General features: G+C 66.3%; 1 protein-coding gene across 1 annotated transcript in view; it reads left to right on the top strand.

Annotated features, from left to right (window-relative positions):
• Nucleotides 1-15231, top strand: part of SIGLEC1 (sialic acid binding Ig like lectin 1) — a 31985-nt gene extending 16754 nt beyond the window's left edge. Inside the window, 24 exon segments of the mRNA XM_059817845.1 lie at nt 30-326; nt 748-1011; nt 1365-1619; nt 2165-2464; nt 3470-3724; nt 4504-4806; nt 5489-5551; nt 5554-5717; nt 5719-5743; nt 6745-6758; nt 6760-6838; nt 6841-6921; nt 6924-7043; nt 7626-7880; nt 9138-9440; nt 10037-10291; nt 11372-11677; nt 11990-12241; nt 12556-12855; nt 13014-13268; nt 13704-14000; nt 14555-14654; nt 14756-14902; nt 15183-15231. Coding sequence (XP_059673828.1) covers nt 30-326; nt 748-1011; nt 1365-1619; nt 2165-2464; nt 3470-3724; nt 4504-4806; nt 5489-5551; nt 5554-5717; nt 5719-5743; nt 6745-6758; nt 6760-6838; nt 6841-6921; nt 6924-7043; nt 7626-7880; nt 9138-9440; nt 10037-10291; nt 11372-11677; nt 11990-12241; nt 12556-12855; nt 13014-13268; nt 13704-14000; nt 14555-14654; nt 14756-14902; nt 15183-15231 — 4739 coding nt within the window.
• The last annotated feature ends 10248 nt before the right edge of the window (nt 15232-25479 follow it).

The raw sequence follows: 25479 nt of genomic DNA on the forward strand, positions 1-25479 counted from the left end.
ACATCCCACCCTCTGCTCTCCATCCCCAGATGACCTCGAGAGCCCGAGCACTGCTGCCAGTGAGGAGCAAACTGAGGGGCAAACGTCCACCTTGGAGTGCTCCACACCCTACATCTGCCCGCCGGGCGACGTTGCCCTGCGCTGGGAGGGCTACGACCCCCAGGTCTCGACAGTGTCCAGCCGGGTCCAGCTGGACACGAGCGGGGTCGGCCACCACCTGACCCTCACCACCTCCTTCTCCTGGAAGGATCACTCCAAAAAGCTGCTCTGCAAAGTTTCTTACGGCTCCAGGAAAGCGACCGGGGAGGTCGTCCTGCGGGTGAGACGTACGTGGGGCGGCTCTGCACGGGGGCTGGCTGAGCGGGGCGGGGGGACGGGGTCACCTCTGCCATGGCTGCGCTGCCCAGGTCCCCCTCCTGCCACCCACCGTGCCTCCCCCTCTGCCTCCCTCCCGGTCTCCTTCACAAAATGCCGAAGCAGATTTTCCCCCTGCTTCTCCCTCCCTCTCCTGTTCCCCCCACAGCTCTCCATGGCCAAGGCCAGCGTTCGCCCCATCAACGCTGCTGAAGTGCCGGGTTCCGGCTCCCCGGCACGTCCTGGCACCCACCGCCGCACCCACCCCTTTTCCAGCTCCGCTTTCCCCGCATCAGACCCTCATATATAAACAGCCGGATGGGCTACGGCAGCGTCCCACGGGTCCTGTCCAGCCTCACCGCTGCCCGCCGTGTCTGTCTGTCCTCCCTGCAGACGCCCCTAAGGACACCCAGGTGTCGGTCAACCCCTCCGCGCAGAACATCCGCGTGGGTGACACGGTCTCCCTCGCCTGCGAGGTGAGCAGCAGCTACCCCCCCGTCTCGGCGTACCGCTGGTACAAGGACGGGGCGGCCGTGGGCAGCGAGCAGATCCTGACCCTCCGGGGGGTTCGCCGCGAGGACTACGGGCAGTACCGCTGCGAAGCCGAGAACGTCGTCGGGGCTGGCACGGCGCCCGCCGTGATGCTCTACGTCTTCTGTAAGTGCCATGTTGGAGCCCCGCGGGGAGCAGCCCCCCTGGCCTGGAGCAGGTGGGGCCAGCGTGCCCCCCCCAAGCCCCCATGCAGACCGTGAGAGGCGAAGGACACTGCTGCACCATGAGTTTTGCCCATGGGGCTTTGCATTAAATCCAGAACTTGAACCACAGCTGGCAAGCTGCCGATGGCGGGGAACAAACCCAAACGCCTCCCGCCTCCGTCGTCATCCCTGGGGGGCAGAGGGGCTCCCGCCTGTCCCCAGACTCTGGCATGTGCCGCAGGGACGGGGTGCTCTGCGGCGGGGGCTGCTCTCCTGTCTCCGAGGCCACCCTGAACGCACTCCCATCTCCGTCAGCTGCAGAGATCTTGGTGAGCCCCGCGGACGAGGTGCAGGAGGGGACGGCCACCACCTTGTCCTGCGACGTCCCCGGCAGGGAGGGCCAGGACCTCAACTACACCTGGTACAAGAACAGCGCCTGGCTCAAGGAGGGCACGGCGCACACCCTGCTCTTCCACCACGTAGCTGCCAGCGACGCCGGCTATTACTCCTGCAAGGTGACAAATGACCGGGGCAGTGACACGTCCCAGGCCATCAGCTTGAGCGTGACATGTGAGTGCCCACAGCTCCTGCCAGGGATTGGGAGGGGTCCCTGCCCGACGAGGGTCCCTTTGTGCCAGGGGCTGCGCAAACCCCCCGAGTCAGCACAAAGTCTCTGCCCCAAACGCCTTGGGTCCAGTCGAAAGGGGGGTTCAGCCCTCCTGGGTAGAAGTTGCTATAAATGCAACAATTTCTGGTCATGAGCCGCGTTTGACGGTACGGTTAAGCGGTATTTGCTGCAGCAGGGACCCGTCCGTTCATTGCAGCATCTCCCACTCCTCCACTAATCTGTTACGCACCATAAACTGCTGGGAGGTTACTAACCGAGGAGCCAGCTATGATAATAACAGCTCAGGAGCTTTTGCAAGTCAGGGGAAAAATAAAATAGCCCTGGGTTTGGCTTTGACATTTCTGTGAGTAAATATAACCCGCTTACGTAAGGGGGAAGGCAGCTCGGGGGAGCAGCTCTGCGGGTGGGGGGCGGACGTGCCCCACGTGCAGGTAGCGGCCGCACGGCTGGGACCTCCCGAGCTGCAGCATCCTCTCCCCTCCCGCAGACCCCCCCCGGACCCCCACCATCACGCTCTTCCAGGAGACGCAGGGCGGCAGGCTGGCCATCGTCCGCTGCGCCGTCGACAGCCACCCCCCGGCCACCATCGCCCTGTACCGCGACGGCACCTTGCTGGCGGCCAGCGGGTCGCAGGTGGCCCCGCGCCAGCGGCTCGGCGTCACGGCCTCCCGCAACGCCCTGCGGCTGGAGATCCGCGGCGTGGGGCTCCAGGACAGCGGGGAGTACCGCTGCACGGCCAGCAACGCCTACGGCAACGCCAGCGCCGCCAAGCCCTTCCTCGCCCGTGGTGAGTCCCGCTGCTGCCGGTGCGAGGGGGCTGCCAAGCTCCTGGGACCGGTGTCTCGGGTGCCGATGACCCCTGCAGAGCTGTTGGGGCTGGTTCTGCAGCGCTGGGGGGGGGGCACGCAGCCCTGAGAGCTGGAGGGTCCCGCGTGGCACCGGGGGACATCAGTGTCTCGGGGACTGTGTGGTGGCGGTGTCCTCCCCGCAGCCCTTCCCCACCTCGGGGGGTCAAAGCTGCTTGCAGAGCTGGAGGTGCTCCTGAGTTTTGTTCTTCAAAACGCCGCAAAATCTGTAGCAAAGTTTGTCCAAACTGTTTCTTCCCTGTCCCCGCAAGCCCCCAGCGGTGCATGGCATCTGGGCACACGGCGGGGACCGGCTCCTCCTGCTCCATCCCCTAACCCTCTGCACCCCGCGGGTCCCCCAGCTTTGATGGTTTGGGGTGACAGAGCCACCAGACGTGGAAAAGGAGGAGAGGAAAGCCGCCCAAAACCATGTCCAAGAGGAGCCTCCCTTAGGATGTCAAAAGAAACCAAAATGGACCTCAGGGTCCAATTCCAGAGAAAATAAACCTGAGTTTGGGTGCCGTGGTGGGTCATTGGGGTCCATTTCAAGTCACCCAAGGTGCCTCCAGCCCAGCTGGTCACCTGCCAGTGTGCAGGAGGGACCGAGCCTGTCCTGGGAGCAGTTCGCCCAGCCAAACACGGGTGCTCGATGGAAGCAGGCGAAGGCTCAGGCAAGGTCCTGTTTGTCTCTGCTGGTGGCAGAGAGACGGGGTGAACGGCGCGGGTGACGACATCCCAGCTGATGTCCAGTGTCCCCAGGGAACGTCACCCACCAAAGATGCAGCCACCGATGCCACCGGCTCCTGTGAGGCAGGGGCTGCTCAGATCCCGCCCCAGAGGGATGCCGAGCGTGGGGCATTGGCTGGGCAGATCCCGGGGAAGGGCATAGGTTTGCGGGCAGAGGTTTCCCCTCCCTCCCTGACATCCCTCTCCCATCCCTCCTTCAGCCACAGAGGTCCTGATCCAGCCCTCGGCGGAGGTGCGGGAAGGGGCAGCCGTCACCCTGACCTGCCTGGGGGCTTGGGGCGCGGCGGAGGAGACCCTCTACACCTGGTACAGGAACAGCAAGCGGCTGCGGGAGAGCTCGGCCCCGACGCTGCGCTTCCCCTCCATCCGCGGCGAGGACGCAGGCGCTTTCCAGTGCAGGGTCCGGAGCAGCAACGGCAGCGACACGTCGGCGGCCGTCCCGCTCCGCGTGCTCTGTAAGTGCTGCTGGGGGGTCTCACCCCGCTAACGCCCGGGCCAGCGAGGGGGGTCCCCGGTCTGCAATGGGTGGTCCTGCTGGGAAGCCCTTCTGCTGCTCCCACCCCGAGGTTCCCCCCATCACCGCCAAGCATGGCCAAGGAGCTCTTGGGCAGAAATGTGGAAAAGGCAGAAATTTTCCTTTTGCAGGTAAATCTGTGAATCTGGGGGAGGAGAAATTCGGGGAGTCCCAAAATTCCCAAGGACCAAAGAGTTTTAAAATGTCCCGTGAATTTAAGTTCAATTTCTCAGAGAAAGAAATGATCCCTGCGAAAAATATATTCTATTTGGATTTTGCCTTCCAAATATTTTATGTGCTGTAAAATGAAAATCCTTCTTGATACCAAACCAGGAAAAACACCATTAGGAGGTCTCAGTCCTGACCAAATGGCATTTTTCTGTAGTCATGGCAGGAAATGTGCATCACAGCTGGACCCCAGATGCCCGAACCGCTGGGGTCTCTGCAGATCTGCCCCAGGGTTTGGGGTAGGGCTGGACACCTGCGCTCGGACCCTGAGCTCGAGCCAGGTGACAACAGAGGTGCCATCAGAGGTGCCTGGGGCATGCAGGTCCCTTGCAGAGAGCCGGCAGATGTGGGACCCGGGGGGCTGGCAGCTGGAGGTGGGATGCCCAAGAGGGGTTCAGGTGGCACTTGAAAGCAGCAATCCCTCGGGTTCTTGGGGTTCTCCCAACCTCGGGGACCCGTAATATTCTCACCAGAGGTGTTTTAACCCTGCAGTCCCACCGAGGCAACCGGTGATGAGCTCCTTCCTGGAGACCCAGGGCGGGCGCCTGGGCATCATCCAGTGCACCGTTGAGAGTGACCCAGAGGCCAACCTGACCCTATGGCGAGGAGAAGAAGTAATAGCCTGCACAGGGGGCTGCCCCCCAGCCCCCAGCCCCAGGGTCCACGCCACCTTGTCCTACAACAGCCTGAAGGTGGAGATCTGGGAGGTGGTACTGGAGGACGAGGGGACCTACGTGTGCTGGGCTGGGAACCCGCAGGGCAACGCCAGCGCGGCCGTGGACTTCAGGGCTGAGAGTGAGTGTGGCGGTGGGGCGATGGCAGGATAGAGCCAGATGTTCCCATCATCTGGGAAAATCCTGGGAGAGGGGAGGGTGGGGAGGGAATGCCAGGGAAGGAGACAATCTCAGGAGATGAAGGGCGATGGTGGCAGAAGGACAGAACGAGCAGAAATAGGCCACGTGCCCGTGAAATCTGGGGTATCAAACAGCGTCTGTCTCGAAAGAGCTGCCGTGCACCGGTCGCCTGGTGCTAGGGTGGAGCGTGAGCGGGGTTAAAGCGGGGGCTGCTACAGGAGGGGGATGCCGGCCCCTCCAGCCCCTCCTGGTGGGTTTGGAGGGTTCCCTGGTGAGGTTCCCTTGGCTCCTGGTGAGGATTTGCTGCTGACCCCTGCTTCTGCGGGACTCGGGATGCTGAGCAAAATGCTGCTGAGAGGGTTCCCAAATCATCCTGGGCTGGTGGGGCCCTGGGCGGCCCGTACCCCGTCGCCAGGCTCCCACAGGGTGCTGCTCCAGCTTGGAGCTGTTTCCCGTTGCGGTGTTGCAGGATTAGCCTTCTCCTGGAATAGCCGCAAAGTCCCTTGCTAGCTGGCTGGCCTCGGGAGGGGTTGTTCAGCCTAGCGCTGCCGAGGCGGTGCTGGCCGTCCTGGCTGAGGTTCATGCCGGAGCTTGTTTGTCTCCTGCCTCTGCCCTGTCCGTAGCTGCCAGCATCTCAGTGGCTCCGTCCTCCCACGTGCTGGAAGGCCACGCTGCCAACCTGACCTGCGGCTGAGCAGCGACTCCCCGGCTCTGCCCAACTTCACCTGGTACCGAAACGGGCAGTGGCTCGCCGAGGGCTCGGCCGCCTCCCTGGTGTTTCGGCAAGTGGCCAGCACAGATGCGGGTCTCTACCACTGCAGAGCCACCGCCGACGGCAGCAGCCGGAGCTCCCCCCGCCGTCTCCCTGGACGTGCTGTGTACGTATGGGCTGCTGGGGGACGCTCTGTTTATCGTTATTTCAGGGCTTGTAACTTCTGTCCGCGCGAGCGTGCCCAGCTCCGCTCACACACGTGTAGCTGTGCCCGGGGTCTGGGCAGAGCTGATGTGGGTGCACGTGCAGATCTTGAGTACATATATATATATATGTCCTGCCGCTTCCTCCCGTGGGCGTCTGTCCTTCTGTGCCGCCGTCTGCAGCGTCTTTACTTTCGTATTGTGCAAGGATGCACTTAACACGTGCATGGGCACGTGCGGGTGATCCTGAAGGTGTAAAGCCTGTATACGTTTGAGGGTCACTGTGTGGTATAGCACACCCCAAAAAGCCCATGAGGGTGGCTGCTGTGGGTGGGGACAGTGTGGTCACCCTGGGGATGGTGTGGTCGCCCTGGATCTGGCAGAGACTTTCCCTTCCCTTCCCTTCCCTTCCCTTCCCTTCCCTTCCCTTCCTTCCCTTCCCTTCCCTTCCCTTCCCTTCCCTTCCCTTCCCTTCCCTTCCCTTCCCTTCCCTTCCCTTCCCTTCCCTTCCCTTCCCTTCCCTTCCCTTCCCTTCCTTCCCTCTTCCCTTCCCTCTTCCCTTCCCTCTTCTCTTCCCTTCCCTCTTCTCTTCCCTTCCCTCTTCCCTTCCCTCTTCCCTTCCCTCTTCCCTTCCCTCTTCCCTTCCCTTCCCTCTTCTCTTCCCTCTTCCCTTCCCTTCCCTCTTCTCTTCCCTTCCCTCTTCCCTTCCTCTTCCCTTCCCTCTTCCTTCCCTCTTCCCTTCCCTCTTCCCTTCCCTTCCCTCTTCTCTTCCCTTCCCCCTTCCCTTCCCTTCCCTTCCCTTCCCTTCCCTTCCCTTCCCTTCCCTTCCCTTCCCTTCCCTTCCCTTCCCAAGGTGATGCAGCTTTTCCTTTCCTTCGGGGAGGCCCCGGGCAGCTGCTGCTTTCCAGGAGCTCCCGTGCTGGGGAGCCATAGCTGCGCAACCGCCGTTCTCTGCCCTGCGCAGACCCCCCGCGGGACCCCCAGTCTGACGGCGTTCCTGGAGACGGAGAGAGGCCGCCTGGCCATCTTCCAGTGCTCGGTGGCGAGCAACCCTCCCGCCCGCTGGCCCTGCACCGGGGCACGGAGCTGGTGGCTGCCAGCGACGCGGGGAGCAGTCCTGGCCCGCGGGTCGGCGTCTCGGCCGCCCCAATGCCCTCAGGGTGGAGATCCGGGAGGTGACACCGAGGGACGAAGGCAGCTACCGCTGCACCGCCACCAACGCGCACGGCACGGCGGCCCGCCGCCTGTACTTCCGCGTGCAGAGTGAGTGCTGCGTGCCAGCCGGCTCGTGCCCGCGCCGCGCGGCATCGTGCTTAGACCCACTGGTGGGGTGGGCGACGCTGGGGGGAGCATCGGGTGGGGGTCAGGCGGGAGCCGACACGAAACGTGACCGTTTCCACGTCTGACGGGACGAGCGCAGGCTCCGGTGCTGTCCCATGGTGACAGTGGGGCAGAGAAACGTCACCGAGCATCGCGGGCTGCGGCAGGCACCCCAAAGCGACTGAGCTGCGGTGGCCGGGTGCGATCCTGCCCCCGGGTCACAGCAGGGACAACGCTTTGCGCTAAACCATCTCGGACAGAAGACAGCGCAGGGCAGTGGCCGGCACCGGGGACAAGGAGCAACACGTTTGCTTAACCGTAGATTAGTGCCAGCCCCAGGGCTGCGGGGTCCGCAGCCTCCCCGGTCGCACCAAGAGCACCAAAACGCGCAGCGCGATGCACGCTATGGAGGCGATGAGGGGTTTGTTTCCGTCCCGTGCTGTGTCGGGGCTGCTCAGGGACCGGCAGTGCCGAGCTCCGCTCCGGTGTCCTCTGAGCTGTCGTTGTCGTCTCTCCGTGCTCCAGCTGCCCGAGTCCTCGTCTCACCATCCACGGAGGTGCAGGAAGGAGACGACGTCTCCCTGACGTGCCAGGTGGCGGGAGAGCCGCAGGACGACACCGTCTACTCCTGGTACAAGAACAGCGAACGGCTCCAGGAGAGCCCCGACAGCCTCCTCGTGCTGCCCCGCATTGCCAGTGACGCCGCCGGCTCCTACCACTGCCGAGCCCGCAGCCCCTCGGGGACCAGCGTCTCCCCGGCCGTCGCCCTGCGCATCTCCTGTGAGTGGGACCCTCCTGGGAATCCAGGCGGGAGGAGTGGGGTGCCAGGGGTGGGATGGTGCTGGGGATGGGATGGGACGGGGTGGAATGGTGTCTGGGATGGTGCTGGGGGTGGGATGGAGCCGGGGGCGGGATGGTGCAGTGGTGGGATGGGCTGGGGTGGGATGGTGCCCGGGATGGTGCTGGTGGTGGGATGGTGCCGGGTGTGGGATGGGTCGCGGATGGGATGGTGCCGGCGATGGGATGGTGCTGGTGATGGGATGGGACGGGGTGGAATGGTGCCCAGGATGGTGCTGGGGGTGGGATGGTGCCAGGGGTGGGATGGTGCTGGGGGTGGAATGGGGCTGGGGGGCAGGATGGTGCCCGGGATGGTGCTGATGGTGGGATGGTGCCAGGCATGGGATGGGCTGGGGTGGGATGGTGGTGGGGATGGGACGGTGTGGAGATGGGATGGTGCTGGACATGGGATGGTGCTGGTGATGGGATGGGCCGGGGTGGAATGGTGCCCGGGATGGTGCCGGGGGTGGGATGGTGCCGGGGGCGGCGATGGCTCGGCCACGCAGGGCTGTGGCTGGCAAGTAGCGGGCACCTTGCACGGCCCTCGCTGCTGGCGCTGTCCCCAAACGCTGCGGGTCCCACGCGCAGGCAGAGGCTCAGTTTGAACTAGAGCTCTGCACACTTTGTACCGAAACATCCTCTGCCCTTAGAAAATGCCCAAGTGTTAAAAGTGGAAAGTTTATGGGAGCATATCCCCTCCATAAACCCCTGGTCTGAATTGAAACCAGTCGAGCACGTCCCCTTTCAAGCAGAACTTTCTGATGAGGAGCGGTCTGGCCGCCCCATGTCTCAGCTGCCTGCCGTGTTGCATAAAAAGGGGGGTGAAAAAATGCAATAACAAATATTTTGGTTCTGTTAAAACAACATGTTTCGATCGACCTGAAATTACCCCAATTTTTCAAGACTTCAGTTAGGAGAAATGTTGCCTGTCTGGGATGGAGGGGAAAATCCTGGACAGAGACAGTCTGGCTTACGCTTTTGCTGCAAGCGTGGGCTGCCGCTGCCCTGGTGCTGGCTGAGAGGTGCCGGGAGCCGCTGCAAACACCTCGGGGTGTCCGAGGAGCCTGGGGAGGGTGATGCCACCCAGGATCTGGGGCAGGGACGGGAGCCCTCCTGGGACGGACCTGGGGCCAGCCTCGGGGGGCTCCGGGTGCGGACTCGGGGTTCGCTCACCCTCCGTGTAACATCTGGCCTGGGCAGATCCTCCGCGGGTGCCGGTGCTGACGTCTTTCCTGGAGACCCCCGAGGGGCGGCGGGCTGTCCTGCAGTGCACGGTGGACAGCAGCCCACCGGCCGAGCTGGCTCTCTTCAAGGACCGGGCGTTGGTGGCCTCGACGGCGTTGCCCCAGCCCACCGCCCCGCCGCGGCTCAGCGTCGCCTCGGCCTTCAACACGCTGCGGGTCAGCATCCACCCCGTGCTGCTGGAGGACGAGGGGGAGTACGTGTGCTCCGCCAGCAACGCCTACGGCAACGCCAGCGCCGCGGCCAACTTGACGGCAGGCAGTGAGTGCGGGGCTGGCGCTGCCGCCGGGGACGGGCAGGGTGCAGGCAGGGGATGGGGACGGGATGGGGATGGGATGGAGCTCTGCCAGCCGTGGGGGGAGCGATGGAGGCGGGGGGGTTATGGTGAAGAGGTGACGGCAGGCGCTGCTGGAGGATGCTCGTGGGGAAGGGAGGGGAGAGAGAAGCTGGAATAGGATGGACAGCACAGAAACAGAGGAGAAACGGAGGAAGATGCCTGTTTATGGGGACGGAGGGCTACGCACACGGCGAAGGAACTGCAGCTCTTCTCCGAGGTGATGCAAAGGGCTGGCTTTGCCGTATCCATCCATGACACCGTCCTGGCTATGATCGCACTGCCAGCGTCGCCCCGGGCTGTCCACCGCAGGGGTGGGGGGGGGGGGGGTTGGCAGGGAGGGGGCTGTGGCGTCTTCATCACTTCTTGCCTGGAATGACGGGAAAAGAGCCCCAAGCTGAAGTCCCGGACGGGACCAGCTCTCCCACCAAGCAGCCCACCGCCCTCCCGCCCAGCCACCCCTCCGCCGCCTCCAGCCCACCCCGCTCACCCCGAGCATCACCTCCCTTCCCTTCCACCGCAGCTGCCAGGGTCTGGATCTCCCCCTCCCCGGACGTGCGGGAAGGCGACGCCGTCAACCTGACCTGTGCGGTCGAGAGCGGCGGCGGGGAAGTGCTGAGCTACACCTGGTACAAGAACAAGGTCTGGTTCAGCAGCGGCTTGGCACCGGCCCTCGCCTTCCCCAGCGTCGCTGCCGCCGACGCCGCCTCCTACCACTGCGCGGTGCGGACCCCCACGCGGACCCGCGGCTCTGCCCCCACCACCCTCAACGTCCTCTGTGAGTCCCCGCGGGCGGGGGGCATCACGCCGGGGCAGGGACCCGGCCGCGCTGCAGGGAGGTCCCTTGGGGTGTCACTTGTCCCTTGGCCTGTCCCCTCAGCTGGGAGCCCTCCTTGGGACATGTTCTGCAGGGGGTTGGGGGGAGCGGGGCCTGCCTTAGTTTTGGGGGTCTCAAAAAAAAATTAGCTTTCATCCCAGGTCTTAACCAAGCTGAGCTTTAAACCCCAGTCCTGTGTCCGACCCCCCGGCAAGCAGACCCGGCCAAACAGCCCCACGTCGGCTGCAGAAGAGTTCAATGAAGCTTCTCCAAGCGCCCCAAGTTTGTCCTTACGCTTTGTACCGAAGCTGAAACAGAAAAATCTTTGGCTTTCAGGAAACGTTGCAGGATTATTGGGTTTTTTTCCTGATTTGGAAAATGAAAACCAGACTTTGTTTAAAAAAAGACGTGCAAAAAAAAACGTACTTGCGAGTCAGAATGTAAGATTTCTTTCCTTTTTATTAGAAAAAGGCGGCTTTAACCTATAAATCTGCTATGAGGGGTGAGTGTGGAAACGTCCTCCACAGAGCCACAGACCCCGGCAACAAATCTGTTGCTTCTTTCCCTCCTCCTGATTGTGGATGGGGAATGCCGGATGGATGCTGCTGAAAATATCTTGGCATTATGGTCCCGAGCTGCACGCACAGTCGTGCTGCCTTTGCACAAACCTCACTGTTGGGGTTTGCCATGCACCAATGAGCAAAGGGTATTTTTTTTAATGAGTCTGGGATGCGAGCGGAGCACCGAGCCGGGACGGGCCACGCGACGTGCCGCGGTCCCACACCCAGCCGGCGTGGCTGGAGCTGCTACAACCAACTCGTAAAGAGCCGCAGGGCAGAAACGAGCTCAGCGAACCGCCCTGCGCCCTGTTTTGAGTGTCGGTTTGGGTCAAGGAGACTGCGGAAAGAGGCAGCCCAGCCGAGACCGTGAGAGCAGCCGGTCCGACCTGAGCACCGCAGGCTGGGGATGCTCCGACTCGCTGAGACGCTGCTGACCCTACAGTCCATGTCTTCCCCCCCCCGCCCCGTTTCTTTCCCGCAGACCCCCCCAGGAACCTGCAGATGAAGGCCTTCGCAGAGAGCGGAGAGGGGACAGCAGTCATCCTCCTCTGCGCCGTGGAGAGCAACCCCCTGTCCGAGATGACCCTGCTCAAGGGGGGGCAGCCGGTGGCCTCCAGCCCCCCCATGGGAGGTGACCACCCCGGGCAGAGGGGCCGCGTCTCTCCCGCTCCCAACGCGCTGAGGCTGGAGCTCCGGGACGCCTCCGAGGAGGACGAGGGCGAGTACGAGTGCCGGGCGCGCAGCCCCCTCGGCAGCGCCCGCGCGTCCCTGCCCCTCCGTGTGCAGGGTGAGTCTGCTTTGCCGTGGGTGGGGGGACAAGGGGTTGGGGACCCCCGGGCGGGCTGGTGAGGGCATCGAGGGGTACGGCCCAAATAAGTGTTGCCGTTGGGCAGCAGAGCATCGGGGGGGTCAGGAAGGGTGCGGGGCTGGTGGAAGGGCAGGGAGGTGCTGCTGCCCACTCGGGTGGGCACCCACCCCACGCCCGCACCCTGCTGAAGGGGAGCGGTGGCTTCGGAGCCGGGAAACGCTTTTCCCGGCCGCAGCCGAAGAGGGCAATCCTTGTGCCGGTGAAGGCCAAGCTCCGCTCCGCTCTCCCCAGCCATCAGGGTGGTGGTGCGACCCTCTGCCGAGGTGCCCGAGGGGACCGACGTGACGCTGACCTGCCGGGACGCGGGCGCCCGTCTGGGCACCGTCTACACCTGGCACAAAAACGGGCGGTGGCTGGCGGAGGGGCTCGACGCCTCCCTCGTGCTCCCCGCTGCCCGGCGCAGGGACGCGGGTGCCTACGCCTGCCAGGTGGGGAGGGGGCTGCGTGTCCGCCGGGCCCCCCCCGCCGCCCTGCGGGTGCTCTGTGAGTGAGGGGCGGCTGCATGGAGGGGGGGGCGCACCCAGGACACCGGGTCCTACAGGCAAAGGGGGCCCAGGGCAGCCCGCGAGGGATGTCGCTGTCGCGGTGCCGCGGTTGGGAGGATGGTCTATGTCGCCACCTGGTGACATCCCGCGACAGACCCGCGACAGACCCTGCCCCGGGGCGGGGGGGGGGTCCCAAGCGCTGCCGGTCGCATCGCATCCCTGCCCCCAGCAGCAAACTGCCACCCCCCAAACCCCGGGGGAGGGGTGGTCCCCCTGTTTTGGGGGGGGGCAACGCTGTCCCTGTCCTTGCAGACGCACCCCAGGAGCTGTCCTTCGTCTCCCTGGTGGAGCCCCGGGGGGGGCTGCAGGCCGTCCTGCTCTGCACCGTCGACAGCTTCCCGCCCTCCGACATCGCCCTGCACCGGGGTCCCGGCCACGCGCCCCTGGCCTCCACGCAGGGTGCGGCCGACCCGCGCTTCGCCGTCCAGGTGGCCCCCAACTCCCTGCGGGTGGGGATGGGGGGGCTGGAGCCGCCGGACGCGGGGGTCTACGTCTGCTCGGCCAACAACAGCTACGGCACCGCGTCCTCGTCCCTGCGCCTGGAGGTGGGAGGTGAGGGTGGCCCCGAGCCCTGTGTCGGGGTCCCGTTGGGCCCTCCCGTGGGAGTGTGGCTCCCGGGAACCTTTTGGGGGGTCGTGGGGGTGGTGTCGTCCTGTGCAACCCCAAGCCAGGGCACCCCCCGACTCCCTGGCTTCGCTCCTCCTCCTCAGGGGTCACAGTCACCGTTGAGCCATCGCCAGAAGTCCCCGAAGGCACCACAGCCACCATGACCTGCTCGGCCGTCCCTTGGGTGGGGGAAGAGGCCAACTACACCTGGTACAAGAACAGCCGATGGCTGCAGGAGGGACCGGCCGGCTCCCTCGTCCTCGCCCGTGTCTCCAGCGCCGACACCGGCTCCTACCGCTGCCGAGCGAGCGGGACGCGGGGCAGCGTCACCTCGGCCCCGCTCAGCCTCAGCGTGCTCTGTGAGTGTCCCCCGGCCCCGCGGGGACACGCCGTCGGGCAGGACGGGGCGCAGAGCCCCTGACACACTGGGTGCATCCAGCCCAGCATCACACGCGTCCCGTCCGTGTGGTCCTGCTGCGGCGAGGGGGCCTTCCTCCTCTTCCTCCTCCTCTCCCTGCCCTGCTCCTCTCCCTTTGGGACAGGAGAAGAGGATGTCGGGGTTTTGTCTAGCGGTGGCTGCAGACACCCCTCGAAAATCAGATTTGGAGCCCATGTCCTCTGAGCCGGGGGGAAGGAAGCGAAGGGTGGGAGAGGGTGTGAAACCACCAGCCCTGGGCTGGAGCCAATCCAGCCTGGAGCAGGGATGCGTTAAGCAATCCTTGGCAAGCGTCTTGGCCGGTGTGGGAGAGGGTCCCATGCCATGGCCCACCATCAGCCCCATCTCCCCCGCGCAGACCCCCCCCGGGACGTGTCCATCAGCACCTTCCTGGAGAACCGCAGCGGGCGAGCGGGCATCGTGCTGTGCATGGCCGACAGCCACCCGGCTTCCACCATTGCCCTGTACCGCCGCGGCCGGCTCTTGGCCTCCAGCCTGGCCTCCGCCACCGCGCCGGGGGTCCGCGCCTCCCCCTCCCACAACACCCTCCGGGTGGAGCTCGGGGCCGTGGGGCCGGAGGATTCGGGCGAGTACACCTGCGTGGCTGGCAACCCCCTGGGCAACGCCACGGCCAGCGCCTACTTCGACGTGCGCAGTGAGTGGGGTGGTCCCCCCCGGGGTGCTGTGCTGGGGGCGGTGGGGGTTCTGCGGGGAATGGGGAATTCCGCTGGGAAGGTGATTTTGGAGCGGTGGGAATGACCGGCAGAAGCGGGTTGAATCGGCCATGAGTCTTTAGGTGGAAGGGAAAAGAGAGAGGGTTTTACTGTGAGAATTGGGTATTTCCTTTCAAGGAGCTTTTCTCCCGAAGCAACCCAGTTGGTTTTTATGAAAGGGCTAAAAAAGCCCATGGAAACAGAAAATTGAGTCAAATCCTGCAGAATGATCACAAAAGCAAGGAGGAATTGGCTTGGGTTCGACAAACAGCACGACAGGATGAAGCTGCTTGTCGCTGTGCTGGGTGACCCCCCCCTGCCCTGCCTGCTCCCTGCCCATCCCCGAGTGCTGGCAGGGGACCCGACACCGTCCAGCCCGGGGTGGCACACAGAAACGTGCCAGCCTGCCCCGCTTAGTGACGTGGGCAGGGGCGGCCAGGAGCAGCGAGTGTCCCCGGTGCGATGGGGATCTGCCCTGGCTCCCCTCTGCCCGCAGCTCTCACCCACCTCCTGGTCTTCACCGTCCTGGCCGGGCTGCTCTCGGCTGTGATCTGCGTGGCCACCCTGGCCCTCCTGGCTGTGAAGCTGTGGCCCAGGTAATGTCCCCAGACGTGATGGGGAGGAGGGGGACGGGGACCTCGGCTGAGCCAGCCCATGGCGGGGAGCAGGGGTGGCAGCTCCCTCTCCTCCCTTCCAGGATGAGGAAGTTTTGGGGCTGGTCCGGTGCTGAGGACACCTTTGAGCTGAGGAGCAAACGGGAGCCGGAGCAGGTAGGTGTCCTCGATGGGGCCAGCTTTGAGGACACCCCTGAGTTCTGGGAGATCCCCACAGGGGGGTCCATGGGGTGCGCTGTGCTGGAGAGCATCTCAGTGCTGCCCCGGTGCGGGGCTGGGAGACGCGGGTCCGGGCTCACACACCGTCCAGGATCTGGCCCTGCTGTGTGCTGGCCTTGGCTGGCATTGCCGGAGTGGGGAAAGGGCAGGAGGAGCAGGCAGAGCCCCGTGAGGACCAGAACTACCCCTTGCAGGCTCATCCCGGAGGGGTTTCACAGCACAGATGGGTGCTGACCCCTCTGGGTGATGCTCTGGGTGCTCCCCTGGCGCCACGGGCTCCACCATGGGCAGGCTTTCCCCAAACAGCCCCAACCTTTTCCAGGTGGATGGATCTTCCTAAGCCTGCCGCTCTTTGATCCAGGAGCAACTATAGCAGCTGGTGCTGGGAGCGCACAGCGCCTGGCTGGATCCAGGCACCCACCACCCTGGGGATAACCCAGCCCCGTCTCCATCCCCTCCCAGTCCCCTCTGCCCCTCTCCTGCCCCGCCGTGCCCCTCATCCCTCCCCACCGTGGATGTTGTTCTCACGCCGGGCACGGTCTGTGCTCGCCACCGCGCGTGGTGCGCCGCGTGTGCCAGGCACCGGCAAGCTGTGACGGCTCAGAGCTGCTCTCCAGCAGCGAAACCCCAGAAAAAAAGTATTTCCCAGTGATGGTGCAAGTCTGGGAGCAGCTTCTTCATTGCCACCATCCTCCTGCCCCCCCACTGAAACCACCAACCCAGGGTGCTGCCCGCCGCGGTGCTGCGTGCCGGGGCCTCCCTGTGTCATATTCCTCTGTCTGGAAATAAAACCCGGAGCAACGTGCAGTCGGTGTGTTGGGATGAGCTGGGAAGGGGTTTATTGCCCTGCTTTGGGAAGGGTGGAGAACCGGCGGGAACCGGCAGCCTTGGGGCTGGTTCGCCTGGGAGCTCCCCCATGTTGGCGTGTGATTCCTTCCCCACTCCCTTCTCCGTGTTATCCCGCAAAGCCGGTCTGCGGCCACCGCGGAGCAACAGCTTCGTCTGCGGACGGGGCCGTGGGGCAGGTGGGAGATCGGGGATGTGATGCTGGGAGACAGCCCACAGTCACAGCACCCCATTTTCCTGGCATCTGTCTTGTCAGCACGTTGGACAGGAGGGCAGAGGTGTCCCCAGGCCAACCGTGTCCCCTCCGTGCCCGGGAAGAGGCGGGGGGCGCGGAGGAGCCCGGTCTGTCAGCTCTGTGCTGCCGGAGGGGAGCTGGGGCTGGGGGCCGCGGGAGGGCTTCGCTTGCAGAAGTCGCAGACCCCAGCGAGGAAGGTGGCTGCTGGGCCGTGTCCCCTCCTGGCCCACTGCCATTAGATGTCACTCTGCGGCCGCCTCGCCGCCGGACACCGCCGGACACCGCCGGACAGGGGTGTGCAGCCGGTGGGTACTTCGGAGCATGGAGCTGGAGCTTCCCGAGCACGGCTCGGGGGCTCGGGGGCGATGCTCCCCCCTTATCCACCTGGTTTGCAGCTCCTGTTCATGCACCAAAGCAACGCGCTGCCGTTCCCACGGGCCGTGGGAGACAGCCAGCACCCACACCCCAACGCCCTCCTGCTTTTGCTGGTGTCCCCCCGACCCCTCCAGCTCCCCGCGCTCAAACTTGCTGATCTACCAGCATATTTCTAGCTCACCTCCCTCTTGCTCAGCTCTCAGGATCGCACATCCTCCTTGGATGCATCCTCCCGGTGCTGCGGCTCCCGGTGCTGTTTCCCGGTGCCGTGTCCCACCGGCGGTGCAGCCTCTTCCCCGTGTGAGTGGGGCAGGACGGTCCCACGGGTGCAGGGCTGGTGGGACAGCAGCGCTCCAGGGAAGGAGTTTCACCAGCAAACATGCGATAGTCCCCCCGTGCCTGTGCCCAGAGTGAGAGCAGAGCCCCACTCGGCTCACGGGAGGGCTGTGCGCGGGGATACTGTCCCCATCCCCATCCCTGTCCCTGTCCCCATCCCCGTCCCCATCCCTCCCGCAGTCCCCAGGCGGGGCGGCAGGACCAGGGCTGGTGGCAGCCGGACCTGGTGCAGTGGGGAGGGGGTGAGGGAGCCCCCTCCAGCAGCCCACCCCCATGGGTGCTCGCTGAGGCTGTTCAGGGAGGAGGGACGAGGCTGGGGCGCGGGGCCAGGGGCTCCGTGTGAATGCAGGGCAGGGACGTCTCCCCTTGCCCGGCACTTGGACCGGCCCCATGGCTCCCAGCCCCATGGCTCCCAGCCCCGGAGAAATGCCCACAAAGCGGGGTGAGGCGGTGGAGGGGCTGGGAGAGGGGAGCTGGGTGGCGATGGGGACAATTGGGGACCTCACTGCCACCCACAGCTGGGGGAAGGTGGGTTAGGGAGGAGATGGAGCCAAACCCTTCCCTGGGGAGCACAGTGACAGGACTGGGGGGCAAAGGACAGAAGCTGCAGAAATCAAAAGGCTGATTTGATATAAGGGAAAATAACCCTTCGCTGCGGGCGTGGTAACATGGGACCCGGGGTCCGGAAAGGCTGTGCTACCACCGTCCCTGGGGTATCCAAAACCTGGCAGGACAAGGACCCCAGCAAGCTGAGCTGAGCAGTTTGCCCTCGGAGCAGGGGTGGGAGCCGAGACTTTGGGAAGTCCCCAGCCCACGTTACGACCTGGGCTGGTGACGGGACTCGGGGCACAATGCCACAGCGCTCTCCTGCACCGCAAGGTGCCCAAATCCCCATGTCCAGGCAGCCAAAACCTCCCCAGAGCCAGACCTGCGGTGAGGGGCAACGCCGACGGTGGGGGGAGCAGAACTGGGGGGGGGGCTCGGACCCGGTGTTGGGCAGGAGTGACCCCGGCAGAGCTGCTCCTGCTCGCAGCACGGGGCTGGGGAGCTGAGGGACTGGTGCTGGCTGGGGACTCAGTCGTGGCTGAGGGGGACAATGCTGGGGACCCATTCGGTGACCAGGTCCCCTGGCTTCGGAGCAGCCATTTGGAAGCATTTGGCACAAGCCTTCCAAGCACAATTCCTGCCAGCAGGTATCTACTCCACCGCAGGCATGCAAGACCAATTTACACCAGCCAGGGGCTCGTGCAGCCTATTTTCTGCACTGGGAGACGGTGACACCAGTTTGGGGGGGGGCAGCCCCATACAGTGACCCCCAGGTGTGCTCCCCTGAGCGCCCCGCAAGGCCCTGTGCTCTCCGAGCGAGGGGCTGGCTTTGCTCCCGCAGCCTCAGCTTGTGCTTGTGCGTGCTTTGGGGACGTGGATGGGATGGGATGGGATGGGATGGGATGGGATGGGATGGGATGGGATGGGATGGGATGGGATGGGAGTGGTGCTGAGCCCACGGGTGGTAGGCAGGGTGGTGAGCAGGGTGGTGAGCAGGGTGGCGGGCAGGGTGGCAGGCAGGCATCCCCCTCCCCAGCCCATTGCAGCAGCCGCTGCCTCCTCGCTGAGATCCCTCCGAGCATCCGATGCCACCGAGGTTAAACCTCCGTCTTCTGCTAAACAGCAAGCCCAGACAGACGAGTTCGGATGGAGCTGGGGTGACCTGGGCAGGTCCATCCCTCCGGCTGGAAATCACCTTTTCAAGGTACCTCTGTGGCAGAGCCCTCCAACCCCACCGCCGACGAACCCACCTCCTCCTGCACCACCTGCGCCCACGCTGCTCGCCGCCTCCCGACCGAGCCCCCCGGGCTTCGCGAAGGGTCCCCGTGTGCATCTATTCCCTCCCTCCCGCTTCTCCCCAGCCTGAAGTTAATTAATTCTTGCCCGAAGGCCCCCCCGGGTGGCGGGGCTGCTCCAGCTGGCCCCCCCTGCCCGCCGTGCCCAGCCACTTGCTGGGGGGGGTCGGGGCAGATGTTGCCAGCCGGTGCTCACACGTCGGGCCCCGTGAGCTGCCGCCGGCCGGCCGTGCCAGATGCCAGCTCTTCCCGGCAGCGCAACTGGTGCAGCCTGGTTCTGGGGGCACAGAGAAGAGGGTGCAGGGAAGGTCCCACCGGTTACAGGACCTACATCCAACCCGGAGCAAGGGCAGCGCCGAGACAGGCGGTGAGCAGGATGGGGCAGGCACCGGGCAGCACCGAGGGAGAGTCGAGGGATTGCTCCCGTAATGCCAAACCTCTGCAAACCGCCCGCCCTGACCCACATGGAGGGGCTGGGAGATGTGGGGGGCAGCGAGCAGCAGGGCTTGGGAGAGGACTGCGGTGCATGCCCGCCTTAATCCAGCCCCACGGCGCAGGGAGCCAGCGATTACCTCCGGGCCCTCTGAGCTCCTTCTCCTCCTTTCCTTCTGGAGCGACACACACACGTTAAGCCAAATCCTCCCGTCACATGGTTTAAAGGCAGAGCAAGGGAATAAGGGCAGGTCAGAAGGTGAACTGGAGGCCACGGATTTGCCATCGGGCAGAGGACCTTGCAGAAATGTGCTAGGCATTTCTCCTTGGATAAATTAGCGCGCGCTTTGATTCGCTGGGTGCAGTAATCCTGGGGACGGCTGAAGTGCACCCGGCGCTGGCGGCAAGGGTGATCGGGGGCAGGCGCAGGGCTGGGCTGGCTGCCCTCGCTTTGCGCTGGCAGAGCTGTCCACACGCGTGAGCCCGGCCGGCCTCGGCACGACAGCGATGCTGATGGCTCTTGCGATCCTCGTCGCTGGCCTGCCGGGCTCCGAGGCGGGGAGCGAGCCCACCCGCTCCGTGTGAGCAGCAGCGTGGTGGCCCCGCGCCGACGTGGCCCTCACCCCGGCCCTGGGCTCTGGTCCCTGCCAGCGTTGCGGTGGGATCGCCGCCGAACAACGCCAGCCCGATGCGTCGGTGCTGGTGGTGCAGAATGAGGGGGTGCTAGTGCTATGCCAAGACAAGAGGTGTGGTGGCAACACGGTGCCACCCACCTCGCGATGCCTCTGCACCTCCCGGGATTTACCCCTAAACCCAAACTGTTGGCAGCCAAACCCCCCAACTCCCCAGCCCCCCCGAGGGCATCCCTGGCCAGGGCCACCTCGCCCCCACCCCAGCGCTGGCGCGTCTCACGTCCTCCTTCCCCGAGGTTTAGCGCTCTCCGTAACACCTGCTAACTAACTCCATCCCGCTCCTTCCTCGCCATCGTCATCGATTACGATGGGCTGGTGGCGGCAAGGCTTGGCGGCTGTGGTGGGACACCGCGTGGGGCTGCCCCCCGCCTGACACTCCCGTTTGGGCCCGAGTCAGCGGTGACGGACGCGGGTGGGGGCGGCAGGGTGGCTGGATGCCCTCCCTTCTCCTCCCCTTGTCCCCGTGTCACACGCGCTGCCCGGTCCCCGGTCATGCGGGGGGGCTGGGCTGGGACGGGTGGGGTGGAGGGGACGGTGCTCAGGGGCCCCAGCCTCGCTGAGCCCCACGGAGCCTCTTCAGTCCCCTTAACCCACACCAAACACCCACGTGCTGTGGAAACCAGGAGGAAGGGCTGGTCTCTGCCCTCCTGTGACTGTGAGGGTCGGCCAGGTCCTGCCCAGCCCCCCGAAACCCCCTCCCTTCTTCTCTGCCCGGGGTCTCATCACCCCGTGAGCCCACGGAAGTTCGGGTCTGTCCGTCCCGGGGAGGCTGCCGGAGCATCCCCAGCCCCAGCGCAGAGCCCCAGTGCTGCCCACACCCCGTCGGGTCCCCACTGCTCCTCGTGACAGCAGCGGAGGTCTATCGGGGTCCCTTGGGTCCCCCCTTGTCTGCCGGCATTGTCAGCTCAGCCGGGGCCGCTGCAGGAACCCGCACCCCAGGAGCACCCTGCGGCTCCACGGAAGAGGCGCAACAAGGCCCCGGCGACGTTAATTTGATGTTCATTAACTGGAATTGCCCGTGTGCAGCAATGGTGGGTGCCTGGGGACGAAGGGTGGTTTGGAGCCGATTCCCCCCTCCGGGGAAGCAGCCGGCCCCGGGGGGACACAGTGGCTGTGGGGCCCCAGGAGAGTGTCCTGGGGGGACCCTGGGGGTCAGGGGGGAGGGAGGTCTCCAGCAGAGCGGGACCTGGGGACACTGGAAAGGTCAAGGTTATCAAAACGTGGTAGCAGGTCCCCAGGGCTGTGATCACACCCTCCTCCACGCAGCTGGTGGCACACGGCGTGCCAACAGCACCCACACCTTGTCACCCGCGTGTCCCCGCAGCCCGCGCCGTGCGCCTGCCTCGGCCGGGTGGGCGAGACCCCGGGCTGGGAGCAGGCGGAGGGCAGGGAGTGATGCGGGGGGAGGCACACGAACCAGAAAATGCAACAAAACGCTGGGCAGCCTCTCGTGGTGCAGAATAACCTGCGACTGTGCTTGGGAGAAGCCGAGCCCCGCGGTCGGTCCGTCCTCCTCCTCCTCGCCGTCCCTTTCGGGTGCCATCCCAGTGCCCGGCTGGCTCTTCACAGCTGGTGGCTCCACATCCCTCGTTGGGCTGGGCTCTGCCACGGACGTTTCCAGCGAAGGGACCGGGCTGCGGCCACCCATGTGCCTCCAGCCTTCGCTGCGGGGATGGCAGCGGCTGCGCCGGGCTCCCCAGCAGCGGGACGCAGCCGGAGCCGGGGTGGGGGCCCTGCATCCGCGCCACCTTCCCCACGGGCACGCCTGGAGAGGGTAAACTGAGGCACCGATAACGCAGCCTCTGAGCGTGACGGAGCTGGGGGACACGGCCAAGCCATCGCACCTCCCTCCCCCAAGCCGTGGTCTGGGGGTCCACCCTGCCCCGTGGGGGCCAGGGGGGGTGCGGGGGGGGCTAGCAGCTCCTCACTCTGCCCCGTGCCCCTCCGAGCTCTTTGCTCCCCCCCCAGGGATTATTTTTTGGGGTTACCCGGAGCTGGCAGGGTGCCTGGGGCTGGGGTGTTCGGGCCAGAACGGGGGGAGCGGGGCTGCCCGGAGCAGGGATCCTAGGGCAGAGATCCCGGGAGCAGGGTCCCTGGAGCTGGGATCCCTGAAGTGGGCACCCCAGAGGCTGGGATGGCAGAGATGAGGCGGGAGAGGGGACCCCAGAAGGCTGGGATGGCAGAGATGAGGCGGGAGAGGGGACCCCAGAAGGCTGGGATGGCAGAGATGAGGCGGGAGAGGGGACCCCAGAAGGCTGGGATGGCAGAGATGAGGCGGGAGAGGGGACCCCAGAAACCAGGGTGCCGGGGGAGATGGTGCCCGGAGCGGGGTCCCAGGAGCGGGGAAGGATCCGGGGTGCCCGGACCCCACCGCTCCCCGTGGGGCGGTGGCCCCGCCGCCGTGGCCTCGTTTGCGGCGGGGGGGCCCCGGGGGAGCGGGCGCTGCTGGCCGGGCCGGGGTCCTGGACGGGGCCCCCCGGTGCCGGCGGGCTCGGACGGCGGCGGGGCGCGGGAGCAGCCGTGCCGGGGGGGCTGCGGTACCGGCCCGCCCGGATTTCGTTGGATTTCGTTTTATCCAGGCGGGCGCGGCGGGACCGGGCGGGCCGGGCCGTGGGGAGCGCACCCACCCGCGGAGGAGCTCGGCGGGGCCTGGGAGCGGCCGCCGCCCGGGGAGGGGTGTCCCCCGCCCGGGGAGGGGTGCCCCCCGCCCGCCCGCTCCCGGGGCCGCCCGGGGCTCCCCGGGACGGCCGGCTCCGCTAACGAAATCAGCGCTGTCGGGGGCCCGGGGGGGGCCGCATCGGGACTGGGCACCCCCGGGAGGTCCCCGGGACGAGAGGGCGCCCCCGGGACCCCCCACGCCCCCCCCATCCTCTGCACTCCGCGGGGTCCCCGGAGCCGCCGCCGGAGCCCGGGACGGGTGGAGCCGCCGAGGCCGCCCGGTCCCCGCCCGTCCCGGCCCGGGGTGGCGGGGGTGGCCCCGGGGGTGGCCCCGGGGCAGCGACCCACGCGCGGCCGTGGCAAAAAGCACCGCAGCGCTGCAGCCGGGCTGGCACCCTGAGAGGGGGCCCTGCACGCGTACCCCGTTATCTGCCGGCCGTACACCGCCCGCATGCACACCCACCCGTGTCCCTGCACGGTGACGCTGTCTCCATGCTCACCCACCCGTGTCAACGCAGGGCTACTTTGTATCCATCCGCACGCACACCGTGCGCGGTTACTGTGTGTCCACGCACACCCACCCGTGTCTGTGAACGGTTACAGTGAGCAGTGCACACTCACCCGTGTCTGCGCACCGTTGCCGTGTGCCCACGCGCACCCACTCGTGTCTGTGCACGGTTACAATGAGCCCGTTCACACTCACCCGTGTCTGCGCACCGTTGCCGTGTGTCCACGCACACCCACCCGTGTCTGTGCGCCGTTGCCGTGTGTCCACGCACACTCGCCCGTGTCTGTGCACCGTTGCCGTGTGCCCACGCACGCTCCCCCGTGTCTGTGGACGGCTCTATCGGGTAACTGGATGCGCTGTACCGGCTGCAGCCACCCTGGTTGCTTGAAAAACAAACCAACCAACAAACCAACCACCCCACGAGAGGTCACCCCGTGCCCACGCGCGGCTGCCCCGTGCCCCGCCACACCGTGCCCCTGCAGCTCCCCGAGGCCGGGCAGTCCCCCCCCGGGTCCCCGGAGAGCCGGGCATGTCCACGCCGTGTCCGTGCACACTCACGCCGTGTCCGTGCACACTCACGCTGTACCCACGCACGTTTACAGTGTCCGGGCACAGTCAGACGGTATCCGTGCACTTTTCCCCCGTGTCCGCGGACATTCACCCCGTGTCCACGCACGGTTCCCCCGTGACCGTGCAAATTTACCCCGTGTCCGTCCACGGTTGCCCCGTGTCCATCCATGTCTGCCCGTGTCCTTGCACGGTTCCCTCGTGTCCGTGCACGTTTACCCGTGTCCGTGCACAGTCCCCCCGTGTTTTCGTACGGCTCCTCCCGTGTCCGTGCATAGTCCCTCCGTGGCCGTGCACGGTCCCCCCGTGGCCGTGCACGGTTCCCCGTGTCCACGCACATTCTCCCCGTGTCCGTGCACAGTCCCCCCGTGTCCATCCACGCTTACCTGTGTCCGTGCCCGGTCCCCCCGTGTTTTCGTACGGCTCCCCCCGTGTCCGTGCCCGGTTCCCCCGTGTCCGTGCCCGGTTCCCCGTGTCCACGCACATTCACCCCGTGTCCGCACACATTCACCCCGTGTCCATCCACGCTTACCCGTGACCGTGCCCGGTCCCCCCGTGTTTTCGCACGGCTCCCCGTGTCCGTGCCCGGTCCCCCCGTGTTTTCGTACGGCTCCCCGTGTCCGTGCCCGGTCCCCCCGTGTCCGTGCCCGGTCCCCCCCGTGTTTTCCTACGGCTCCCCGTGTCCGTACCCGGTCCCCCCGTGTTTTCCTACGGCTCCCCGTGTCCGTGCCCGGTCCCCCCGTGTTTTCGCACGGCTCCCCGTGTCCGTGCCCGGTCCCCCCGTGTTTTCGCACGGCTCCCCGTGTCCGTGCCCGGTCCCCCCGTGTTTTCCTACGGCTCCCCGTGTCCGTGCCCGGTCCCCCCGTGTTTTCCTACGGCTCCCCGTGTCCGTGCCCGGTCCCCCCGTGTTTTCGCACGGCTCCCCGTGTCCGTGCCCGGTCCCCCCGTGCCCACGCGCGCCCCGCCGCCGTCACCGCGCTCCGCCGCCCTGCCCCGGCTGCCCCCGGCCGCGGCCCCGCCGCTCCGGCACCGGGGGACCCTCGGCGGTGCGCGGGGCGGCCCGCAGCCCCCCGGCCCGGTAAGGCCGTGCTTGCCGTGAGCCCGGCGGGCCGGGACTCCCGGGGGGCGGCGGGTTTGGGCTGCGGGGAAGCCCCGGCTCCGCTCCCGGCGGACACCCCCGTCCGCAGCCCGGGCCCGGGGCCCGCAGCCCGCCGGCGAGGGCGGTGGGCCCGGGGAAGGGCGGCCGAGCCGAGCCGAGCCGAGCCGAGCCGAGCCGAGCCGAACTTAGCCGAGCCGAGCCGAACCGAGCCGAACTTAGCCGAGCCGAGCCGAACTTAGCCGAGCCGAGCCGAACCGAGCCGAACCGAGCCGAACCGGCCCCCGCCCGCCCCGCGTTACCTGCATGTCCAGCGAGCCGGGGGTACCGGGCCCGGGGAGCTCCGGGGGTACCGGGCCCGGGGAGCTCCGGGCGGCCGATCGGGCCCCTTCGCCGGGGTGTAAAACGGGGCAATGAAGGAATATTGGGGAGGGGGGGGGGGGGGGGGGGTCGCCCTTCCGCCGGAGCGGGGATGTGGGGGGGGGAACGGGGCGGCGGCTCGGGGGGGGCCCCGGCGGGGATGGCAGCGGGCGGGCGGCGGTGCGGGGAGGCGGCGAGGGGCTGCTCCGGGCGAGCGGGGCCCCCCCGGGCCGGGCTCTGCTCCGCACGGCCCGAGCGAGGGAGGAAAACCAGCGGTGCAGTGATAGAAACGGTAACGGCGACGCTAATAACGGCAAAACAAAGTGGGCAACAATGATAATGATACCTTATTAATGGTGGTCATAATAATAATAATCAGGATAATTTATTATTGCTGTTCCTGTGTATCACGGCAAGGCAGGTCAGGCGGAGGCTGCCGCGCTCCGCTCCGCCCTGCGCGGCCCGCGGAGGGGTGCGGATCCCCTCGTCTCGGCTCCGCGGCGGCTCCGGCTCCCACGCGGGTATTTCCCTTCCTCCGCTCCCCCGCAAGCTCAGCCCCACGCGCGGCACATCTCTTCTCGTTATCGTTAACGGCAACCGTGGCGATAACGAGAAACAGGGCAGTGAGGGAGCGGGAGCCGG

The sequence above is a fragment of the Gavia stellata genome, chromosome 5 (genome assembly GCF_030936135.1).
Source record: "Gavia stellata isolate bGavSte3 chromosome 5, bGavSte3.hap2, whole genome shotgun sequence".
In the NCBI taxonomy this organism is placed as follows: Eukaryota; Metazoa; Chordata; class Aves; order Gaviiformes; family Gaviidae; genus Gavia; species Gavia stellata.